The sequence below is a fragment of the Geospiza fortis genome, unplaced genomic scaffold, assembly GCF_000277835.1.
Source record: "Geospiza fortis unplaced genomic scaffold, GeoFor_1.0 scaffold53, whole genome shotgun sequence".
Lineage (NCBI taxonomy): Eukaryota > Metazoa > Chordata > Aves > Passeriformes > Thraupidae > Geospiza > Geospiza fortis.
Window position 1 is genome coordinate 13882752 of NW_005054305.1, and position 11464 is coordinate 13894215.

The 11464-nt window shown below is 36.3% G+C and overlaps 1 protein-coding gene across 1 annotated transcript in view; it reads right to left on the reverse strand.

Annotated features, from left to right (window-relative positions):
* FBXL4 (F-box and leucine rich repeat protein 4) overlaps nt 1-11464 on the reverse strand; it is a 40659-nt gene that overhangs the window by 21033 nt on the left and 8162 nt on the right. The window contains exons 3-4 of the mRNA XM_014311994.2: nt 10221-10465; nt 1780-1993 (exon numbers count right to left, since the gene is read on the reverse strand). Of these exons, the coding sequence (XP_014167469.1) occupies nt 1780-1993; nt 10221-10465 (459 nt within the window). The remainder of the gene's footprint in view (nt 1-1779; nt 1994-10220; nt 10466-11464) is intronic.

Genomic DNA, 11464 nt, shown 5'->3' on the forward strand with positions numbered 1-11464 from the left:
TTATTAGCAACAGCGCCTTTTGTTCATACATATGTATAAAATGGAAGCACAATCTCATATAAACTTGATTATGAATGAATATTCTTGCCAGCTACAAGCTGCATGTCCATACACCCGAAAGGGAGAAGTGAATCTTCACAATGTAAGGGCTTCAAAGTCAGGAAATATTTACCCACATTCAGTTTAATTTCAAGCTCTGCTCAGCAAAGCAATAGCTGAGGAATGAGTTACCAATCACCTCAGAGTACATTCCATCTGCTGCACTATTACAAGCATGAAGTCTCAGATTTCAGAAGTTACCTGAGTAGAATCAAGAAGATTCTGAACAATCTTCAAACAGTAAAAAATAATAAAATTATACAATGACTACCTCTGATACAATGATCTGAAAAAGCTTTGTGAATTAGAGCCAATAGACAAAATGAAATAAAGAGATTTATCCAAAATTAACAAAAAGACTAGTATTGTAGAAACAGAACAGATACACCCAAGGCACCAATACAGCTCTATTCAAAAAATGCAGGGCTCACCAATTTTCTCTGTGGCTTGAAGAAAATAATAATTCTTTCAATACAGAGAGCAGCCCCCACAGTCATGGTGACTGCACACCCCACAGTAAGCATCACCCAACATCAGGCAGATCACCCTTGAATCTAACTACCTCGTGTTACCCACTCCATTACAGACACCTAGCTGGAACTTGGGCACAAACAAAGTTAGGATTCGCCAAATAAAGGACAACAAGACCCAGCTAACTCTAACACGTGTCAGGTGTGAACTGCTTATGAATGCAATATTGTAGTTTTAACTCCAGATGTCCCTTGCACATCTAGCTGACAGAACCTACTGTTCCATCTTCATTCCCTTCATCACACTACAGATTGACACCCCATACAATCCAGATTCACAGCCTGACTTCTGTGTGCACCAAAAGCACAAACACAAGTAACACACACAACCAAACCCTTCTTAAAATGTTTAATCTAGAATTAGAAGCTAGGAAAAAAGCCTGCAGAGACATGGGTTTGCCCCCATTCTAGCACAGCTTCTGCAACATAAAAGTAGGACAGCTTCCAGGTAAACCATGGTGGCAAGGTTGTAACACATGAGTAATGTAGCTACTGAGAGGGAATGGAATTTTTCTGATTCAAACTGCTAAGTTTATAAGGATACAACATTTGTAAAATGTAGCAAACTACAACAGACTGCTCAGCTACTTGTGGCACACAAACCCATTCTATCTTAGAGCAAGCAGTAACAACTCTGATTTGGGCAAGAAACTGCGTAAGAGGTAATTTTTGGACCGTAAATGAGAAGTTTATGAAAAACTTGTGTTTCGTGTCTCAATTGCTGCTAATATCCAAAGACTATAGGAATCTAGAAATTAGCAAATCATTTGAAAGGAAAGAATGCTGAGTATTAAAGGAAGTTACTAAACATGATAATTTTACAACTATATTTGCCAATACAGTTTGTCTAGAGTACACTTCAAAATACCAGAAAAGCTTTAAATTTGTAATTTTACCACATTGCTTAAAACAGGTGGTGAAAAGTCACCAACCCTACCATGAAACTTAAAACATGCAGGCCAAAAGCTATTCTGAAAATGAAAACACATCCTAAGGATTTTGAAACTACCTTTGGATTTTCTGAATTTAGCTCTGAATTGTCACTCAAAATACTAATTTACTTTTCATTACTGGGAAAAAACCAAACCCCAAACCAGCTTTATCAGGATTGGAAATACTTATTGCAAAGGTTGAAAATTGCTGTTCCTACCTCCACTTTAGTTCTGTAGAGAATGAGACGCTTTAGGCTGCCCACTTTGGCTATGTGGTTGAAAGCCTGAGGTGGTATTTTATCACATGATGAGAGATTTAATTCCTGAAGATTTGGACACATTTCAGTGATGACTTCCAAGCATGTTTCATTGAGGAAATGGCCACAAGACAACTCAAGACGTACTAGTTCAGAGCCACAGACTTTCAGGAACCTGTAAAAGAAGCCCATGTTTTAAGTGAAAAATTAACATACTTTCAGGTGAGAGTCTGAATACTGTCAAAACCTTAACCATGTAAACCAGGAAATAATTCCTTTCAACAAAGAAAAGACAATAGTCTCAATAATTCTGTTTTGGTTTAGGAAGTGAGAATGTGCTTTGTTATTAACTCTGAGATAATGGAGCAAAGTAAAACACTGATCATGTTCGAAAAGTTTTAAAACAGTCAAAAGCCAATTTTTGACAATGGTCTGCAAGTTTACACCAACAATTTCATATTATCTCAGAAAGATCTGCAAATATAAAAATGAGGTTAAACAAATACTTTTAAATGGATGATCTATTCAGAATTGTTTTAAGACTTTCAAGAAAAGAAAAAATCTCATTCTTTTCATTAACAAGTCAGAATCAACACTTGCTAGCTGTTCTAGAACACAAATTCCTGAGGAATATATGACTTTCATTGGAATAAAAAAAAATTAACCTATCATATGAGAAAAGACCCAAAATGTAGAAACTTTGATGGTCTCTATATTTTGCTTTCCTGTCAGAGATCTTGCGTCAGAATCTCAAGCTCTTTTATCTCTAATCCGAGCTTTAACCAAAATGACATAAACTTAGTCCCTTTTCATTTCAAAGATAACCTTCAAACCATAAATTACCCACTAGGCTTGTAAGCTTGATATTTAATAAGATTAAAAAGCCCACACAATTGGCATGCTTATATTTTGATAGTTCCTCCAGTAGAAAAACTAGTGTCTTAAACTACAGCTTGTAATCATTTTCCCATGTTATTTCCTAGAATAATGGATCTACTTGTGAAAGAGCATGAATTAGTTTCTCTTAATAAATATTCTGTTCTGCTCTCTTACCAGTTCTATCCTACAAAAACATTCAGGCAGATAAAGCAGCTTCAGGTTCTGACATTTCCACCATGAAGTCAATATTACGTCTTGGGTTTAACTGATGTAATAAAAATGCCAGACAGACACAAGGCTCCTGCTCGCACAAAAACTCCGATTGCTACAAAGAAAGAGTTATTAGCCTTCCCAAGCATTTGTTCATGCTGAAGCTTAGTATGAAATTGCTGCTGGACTTAGAAGAAGACACATTCAGAGAGGCATTCCTCAATGACATCCAAGCCCAAGACTTGAAATCCATCTTTCAAGATCCAAGTTTTCAAGCTGCCTCCTTTCCTTATTTTTTCATTACTCACTCAAGTCATACTTGCTGTTCATTATCACCTTTCTTTATTCCTTTCACTTTGCATATTACATGGCCTTAGTGTGATTATATAGATCCTATATAATACAGAGGGAAAAGGAGATTCCAGGGTGGCATCTCCATCCCTAGATGTGTCCAAGAGTCACCTGAAACCTTGACTGACCTGATCTAGCGTTGGGGACACTGGCACTTCAAGTGGAAGCTTGGAGTAGACGACCTTCAGAGGCCCCTAACATCCAACATTTCTATGAGCCTAAGCAAACAGAAACAAAGAGAGGGTCTGAGACACTCAGAAAGGGGAGGCATAAGCCCCAGAGCCACGGGAGTTCTGCCATGTATGGTCTGCAAGTCTACTCCTCCACTGTTTTTTTCTAACTCTGCAGTCTCTATTTAGGCTCTATTTAGCTTTTAAAGTCAGAGTTTAATAAAACACCAAGCAGTTTCCATACTGGATACAGTGAATTCACAGAGACTGGTAACCCTTCCTGTGGGAATGTCAGAGCTGAAATGACACAACAATTCACAACAATTAACATCAGGTATTTAAACATTTAAGTGCTATTTTAGACTAGCAATAGAGCTCAACACTATTATGGAGAAATGCAGGATGGAAATCCCCTGGAAATCAGAGTAGAGATATATGGACACATTGCTGATTACCAATTAGCCAATTCCTCTATTTAATGAGTGCTTTAACAATACATTCACACAGCTTTTTTCATCAACAAATTATCAGGTTTGTTTGAATGATGGTATTTTCCATAAAACTTTGTCAGTCATCACTTATTATACCTCTAGCTTTTAATTTGTTAACAAATAAATATTTTATTAATTACTCCATTACAATAATGGATGTTAGTTTAACTGCCATATAATTTAACAGGGCTTAGCTGTTATAAATGTTAGTAGAGATCAATGCTTTTCTCCTTCTAGGACTATTAAAAGTTAACATTACCAGGTCAGGGAAACACTCAGTTAACCCCTAGATATGGAGAAGAATTCCAGGCTCACCAGCTGGAGGAATCATTATCCTCATAACATTTTATTTAAACTCATTACACTTGAAACACACAGGCAGAGACCAAACATGGTGACAGCAACAAGCACTGCCCTTCATGGCTTTGCTGCCTTGTTGGAAAAGGTTATTTAGGAGACATGAAACAGAAACAAAAGGGGGATAAGGTACATGCAGCAGCAGGGTACAAGAACAAGTGGACATGCATGTAGGAAAGAGAGGAACAGGAACAGGAGGAATCTGAGGAAGTCAACAAGCAGCACAGGGCAGAGAACACTGGGCAGAAGTGCACAGTTCTGTGGGGGCACCTGATCTTTGTTTGAATTAAACAGACTGCTCAGGGTAGAGGTTTTTGCTGCTGCCTTTCCACATGGATGTCCATGCAGAGCCATATGGCAAGGTTCTCATACTTTCAAAACAAATGTGGCATGGTCTTCATACCTCTGAGACTGAACAGTCTCTGAGTGACTGGCTTCATTTAGCTAATCTGAAAACAAACAACACACACAAAAGCACCTTCTACCCAAATCAAAATTTCTTCACATTTTTTCACATACCTCTCCTTTAATCACTGAGGATTGACTGGTTCCTGTTCTCAGTCTCTCCTCTGTTCTGCAGTCATCCATCCCTCTAGTTTTGTTTTTATTATCAATATTTTATAGACACCATTTCTGAAGTGATTTCTCTTCATCCCTTCATGTTTGCTATAAAATATGACTGACCAACCTAGGATAATGTGAACATGCACATTTCTTTTGCTAGACAGTGCATTGGGCCTTTCCCTTGAAGTTTATCCTCACTCTAGGAAGTAGCATTTCAGGCCTTTTGGTTGTTCAGTTTTGTTTCTTTCTAATTTTTGGAGGGTGGAGAGGGGCCCTGCTTTGTTGTTTGTTTGGGGTTTTTTTCCTGGGGGGAGGGGACTGTAGTTTATCATAAAAAAAGGAATCCCACTTTCCATCACCCTCTGCCTACTCTCAAGAACTACTGGTTATTTTCAACGCCTCAAACTATTGGGAAGTAAGTTCTAGTGAAGTTTTCCTGAAACATCAAATATATCTATTAGCAGGCAGGATGATATTTGCTCATGGTTAAACCCATCATGATCACAGGGTCACTTAGCCCACTAACAATTTCCAGTCTTGTAATTCATGTGTACATCATAATCCAATTTGGGATCTCATGATCCAAAATTAAAATCCAAGGTACAAGAGACAGTACTCTTCATGACAGAATGAAAGACCTTCCAAACAAAATTCTCAAAATACCTTTAGACATGTACTTATGCAGGTACTGAACACATCACATTTCCTCCAATGATTTCTGGTGGATCTAGAACCTATAATTAACTCTTAGTTTAATGATCCTCCCTTACTCTATATGTCCCAGTACAAAATTACTGAAAACTCCACAAAAAGTAGGGATCAGTAGTAGTTCTGCTCTCTTTTGTCTACTCATCCTCCCTAAATGCAATTAGCTACATAGTTTTACATTCCTTTAGTGCAATTAACACAACAGTTTTCTATTATGCTGATTTTACCAAATCTTTATTCAATTAAAATATTCACTACTGATTTTATACTCATTGAGATATATTTGAATTTGGTATCCAAGAGAGAGGGTGGAAAACAGAACCAACTTCTATTTGTGAATAACACAGGGTCGGATAGAATTCTTTTCCTTTAGCACTTTCCCTTGTAACGTTACCTTACATCAGCACCCATATTAGGGATGTTAACTCTGTTACTTGACAGATACAATATTGCCCCATTTGCCAGGCCTTCCTTGGTATAAGCCTCCTAGAATCAGTATTTCATAAAACAGCCATTTCTGTCTGCTTCAAGCCAACAAACACTCCCTCCAGCATCTCAGGTCTCCTGTTTCCAGAGCCTGCCAGCAGACAAGCAAAATGTCAAAACCCACCTGGATTTTATTCTTCCTCATTGCACTTCCAAGATCTTGAGATCTCCTCTTTCTTACTTAGTTCTATTTGTATGATTACTTGCACAAGCTCACAGAGCACTTTCTGCCTTACAGTTTTGCATTTAAGAAAATGGTTTGAAAAATTCCATTTTAATATCCTTCCTAAAGACCTGTTCATGTATTTTTAAATTCACAGTGATGCTTTTCCTTTCAAGACTGCCATGTTACATGACAGCAGCAGCACTTAGCACAGGTAATAGTAACTAAAGTGTTAAGGCTGGTATGAGTGGAGAACAACTGGGTACACAGAGGTGTAGGAGGGAAAAAGAACAAATGGCATCACAAGGGCTGGAACAGAGTTGTGTGTTGGTGGAAGTCAGATTAGCAGGTCAATGATATCCCTGAACACTTGTGCAGGCAGTTTCTCAGGGCACACAGATTAGGAGATGAAGGATAGGAGCAGCACAGGATGGTGAGAGCACATGCCAGACAAATTGATTTGGACACACATCTTGGTTCTCTTGGCACATGCAAGTATTCATGCTTAAGAGTGAGACTTTGTAAGGTAATTTGGTTTTAAAATTAAGTCACTTTCCCTTCCTCTAGCTATTCTAATTAGTACAATGTTATTTTCTACTCTAACATGTATTATACTTCTTTTTTGGTAAGTAAATCCTAAAACATGGCATGTAAGTATGTAGAATATCAAGTACCTAATCTTGTGCTTTTGTCAACCCAGACCAAACTATATCAAGAAAAACATGCAAAACAAATGTTGTAACCTACTCTCAACCGACCCTAGTTTTACTAAAAACCTCTGGAAATTAAAGCAAGAGACAGACCTGACTGTTAAATTGAGAATCCTTGTAAAGTCACACATTACTCCCATTTTCTATGACTGTTTGGTGCATATTTCAGTAATTTCTCTGACCCTCCTTCTAGTTTGACTTCTAGCAAAGTCTCACCAAATTAAATATTGTCAGAACACACTTCTACTAAAGGCAATGAAAGCTTTCAATTGTCAACAACAACAAAACTGTTAAAGAAATATTCCTGGATGTGCTTGTCATGCAAATACTGCATCACTAACCTGAAAATAAAACACTATTAATTCATTTTCACAGTGTAAAATGTCAGATGTAAATAAAAATCCTAATTCCTCAGATATTTAAAGCAAAAGAGTTTAAACAAGTTAATGACATTATTAGTGATCCAAGGAAATCTGCATGCAGAACTCAGTTTTTAAATTGTCATTGTCCTTGAGCTGTTTAAACCTCAGAGCATTTATCCAGCATCTCAATATTTACTACTCCTCCAATCAACTCCCCTCACTCTTTCTATATAGGTCCTACCCTCCCACACTGATATTTCCCCCTGGCACAAAGAGATGCACCAGACCTCTAAAGCCAAGAGAAATGCAGAGCTGCTTATGTAACACTTGCTGTTTAATCTTTGCTTATTCCCTGTCATTTTACATTTCAGGCTCCTGAGACTGCTCAGATACTCCTTTCACTTTTTTGTACACTTTTAGTTCAATCTAATATAAAGTTTAGTTAATTTATATTATATGCTGAAATGAAAAATTTATGATAGTAATTTTTAGCCCTAAGGAGTAGATGTTATCAATAAGTTAAAATACCTTCAGCTTTGCCTCAGGATGTTCATATGCCTGAAGCATTCTGTCTTCTCATGATAATACAGTATTTGCTCCAGTCACATTTCCTAAAATTGCTTTTAACTTCTTTTCACTCTAATACATTTCTGAAGAAAATATGTATTTCCAATCATTTCTTAGTATTTTCAATCATTTCATGCATATATAAACATTTTAAAATGACAAATTTATACAAGCTACTACTTATAAGACTGTCATAAGAAACAACAGATAAAAACATTTTTGAAAGATATTTTCCAAAATAAGATTTAAGCAAGAATAGCATTTAAACATACCCTGACTTGTAGAAATCATAACTTAAACTGTACTACTGTAAGAATTAAACCAACTCTACCAGTTTTGAATTCAACACTGACAACTGCAACTCCAAATGCTGAGAAAAATGCAAAAACATATGTATCCTGGTTTTGGACAAAAGGAAAAATGGTGAAAAACAAGTCTTGTTCTAATGAATCTCCTCTATTAGTAGACACTTTCATAGCAAATGAGCCACAAATTTTCCTCTCCTGGAGGCCAGGAAATTTGACAAACATGCTGACGAAGACCGTCAAAAGAAAAACTTAGGTTGCAGATTTTACTAGAAAAGGCTTTTACAGAAGAAAGGGTTGCAAAATAATTTCTTTAACAGAAAAAAGCTTAAAAACAGACCTAGTTACAGTGTAGAAACTTTGTTTCACAAGGGAAAATGATAAGCACAGTTTAGACATGCAAATTATTTAGCTTATAACTTTGCTTCTAAAATTTACGATTGAACTGCACCTCCCATTCCCAGACTGCATCCATCTCTTCCAAGAAACACTTTTTTCTAAAGCTAAAATAATTTCAGAATTGCAACAATGTCAAATTTTTATTCCTATTTGCTACAAATAAATATAATCCCTTATAAGAAATAGAAACACAAAACATTTACTCACAGATTATTAACAGAGAGATAATGAATATTTATTATTTAAAAACACTGTATACACATACATGTTACTAGTAATTCAGCACTGAAGAAAAAAAAATTAGTAATAGTAAAGTAATTTTCAACTAAGTAGAAGTCAGAAATGCCAGTTTCTGACTGGTAAAGTTTATAAGTCTCTGAATCTGGCAAAAATTTCTTACAATACTACGAAGACTTTTCACAGTACTGTATACTAAAAAAACAATAAATCATGGAAATGAAAAAAGTTGCCACAAAGATTCACATATGTTAAGTTTTCAAAAGACAGACTTAATAGCTAAGCATCAGAAAGCAGGCACTTCATGATTTCAGAGCTGAATTCCCAATTAAAGCTTGCATATTTATCCTCTGCATAAAGTATCTAAGACAAAATCCAAATTTAGGAGAAATTTTTGTACCCAATTCAACAACTAGCCGATGTATATTTTCTCTCCCTACCAATAAGCACAAAAGAGGCATAGGATTCTTGTATTATACTGGAGGGTCTGGAAAAACAGAAGAGACATTCCCACTTTGTCATCTTGACAAAATATTTCTTCAAAATATTGTACTTCCTCAGGTAAGGAACTTAGGCACGAAAGGAAAGAAAATGTCTGCATACTTGAGTTAACCTTTTTATTCAGAAAACAAATGAGAGTTAAGGCAACTTTTTCAGATATATTAAACATTTCTGTTTCTTATCAGTCAATTTCTGCTTTCCCCTCCCATTGCTGATTACCCTTTAGTTGAAGCAACAACTTTTGCTTTAATGAAATGCATTGATAGAAGCTGTTTAACTAATGCAAACGAGCAAAGAAGCAAGAAACGATATCTTAAGAAAGCAGAGAACATGGCTGTTATAGAGAGAAGAATCCCTGCAAATTTGCTATTTTAATGACCTACACCACAGTCATATTTTCAGCTCATTGGAATATGCACATGCAACCCCCCTGTTTTCCAACAGGGCTAACGTTTTAAATCACTTTTATGAAAATATTTGCATTTACATTGGACTCCAGTGATTACTAGGCTCATATCATGTGAGCATGCAATCAGTTTATTACTGCAGCCATTCTAATACCGTCCTACTGATGACTCATCTGTACAAAGAACAACCACAAACATTTTCCTTGTGAGATGGATTTTTGATAGCTCGGTTCTAGCACAGTGGTTCAGAAGCCCAGAAGAAAGCAAAACACTGCTCCCCCTGGAAGAAGCCTTTCAGTCACAAGCAGCTTGGAACATGCAGACTCTTCAGACTGCCATGGACTTGTGCTGCTATATTTAGTATCTCCTACTGTTTTAGCTGTTCCTTTTTTCTACGTCATAACAATCACATCCTTTACAGTAAATCCAATACATTTTTTGCCTTTTAATAAAGTTTCAAATACTTAGTGAAGCTACCGTGCAGCAGCCCTGCAAACAGAGCTTGTCAAAACATTTCTGTACATTTGACACTGACCTGCTAAATCCAGAAACAGAGATGGCTCCCCTGTTTCCAGTCCAAGATAAATTCAGCCACTGGATGAGTGTGCAGCGAGACTGTAGGTGCTCCAGGGATGTGTCATTAATCCTTGCCCAGTAAGGTTGTAAACTGAGATGAATGTACTGTAGAGGGTCACAGCAGTGTTGATACAGTAGCTTACAAGTTTGTGCTAGTCTACACAGGTCTGGTACTGTAAGGTGACTCAAAATCAACTGGATGAGCTATATTAAAAACAGGGGAAAAAAAAGTCACAGATGGTCATATAGCACTTAAAACATTAAGGGAAAACTGCAAAGGAATAAGAAAATGCATTCTAACTTCAAGGAAAACTAAAACCTTTTACTTAAAAGTAACTTCTCAAATCAATTAACTATTAAATAGAACTGCACTGCCTTCTCAATTTGACAACATGCTAAACAAGAAAGGAAAAAGCAGATCAGCATATGAAAGTGACAGGAAGCTTTCAAATCAAAAATTTCTTTACCCATGCTAATTTAAACAGTGATATATACGTAAACACTATGTTTATATATTTCCTTTCACTAAGTCTGCTCTTTCATTGAGCAGAACACAGAACTGGCATCCTCCTTCTTCTGTGTATTTGGTTTTAAAGATGGGAGATATTTGCAAAATACATGGAAAAACTATATCACGTCCCAGTTTCCCCACACCCTAAACCAATTTCAGATTTATTGTTCTTCTCACTGCTTTAAAAATCACTGTTTTGTCTTCTATCTTATATCCTCTCCTCTGGACTATGTAACCGGGTAAAAAATTCAACATAATCAGATCTCCTTTTACGATCTCCTTCTTGCTGTAATACTTTGAGAGCATTTTTGTTCTACACCAGAGTAAAATCTGAACAGCAAAACCCCTTTTTAACTGTATAAGTTGAATCTTCTCAGTTTCAGAATAATCACCAGCCTTTCTGACTAGCATCACTGTAACAGTTTTTGTAATAACTTATGTCACACTCGGAAACTAAGAAATATCCCTCCTCTCTGTTTTCCTTTCCAAGGAATGATCAACACAGACATAAATACTCTCTTTAGGAAATAAAAACGCCTGACAAAATAAAGAAATCTCCTTTAGCTTAGGAACTGAGAGAAAATGCACTTGAAAAATGAAATCTAAAAATTAATGTTTACTTTACCAGAGCTGTCTCTAGCAGATGTAAGTACCTGCACTCAAGTTACATAACTTAAATTGACTGTTATCAA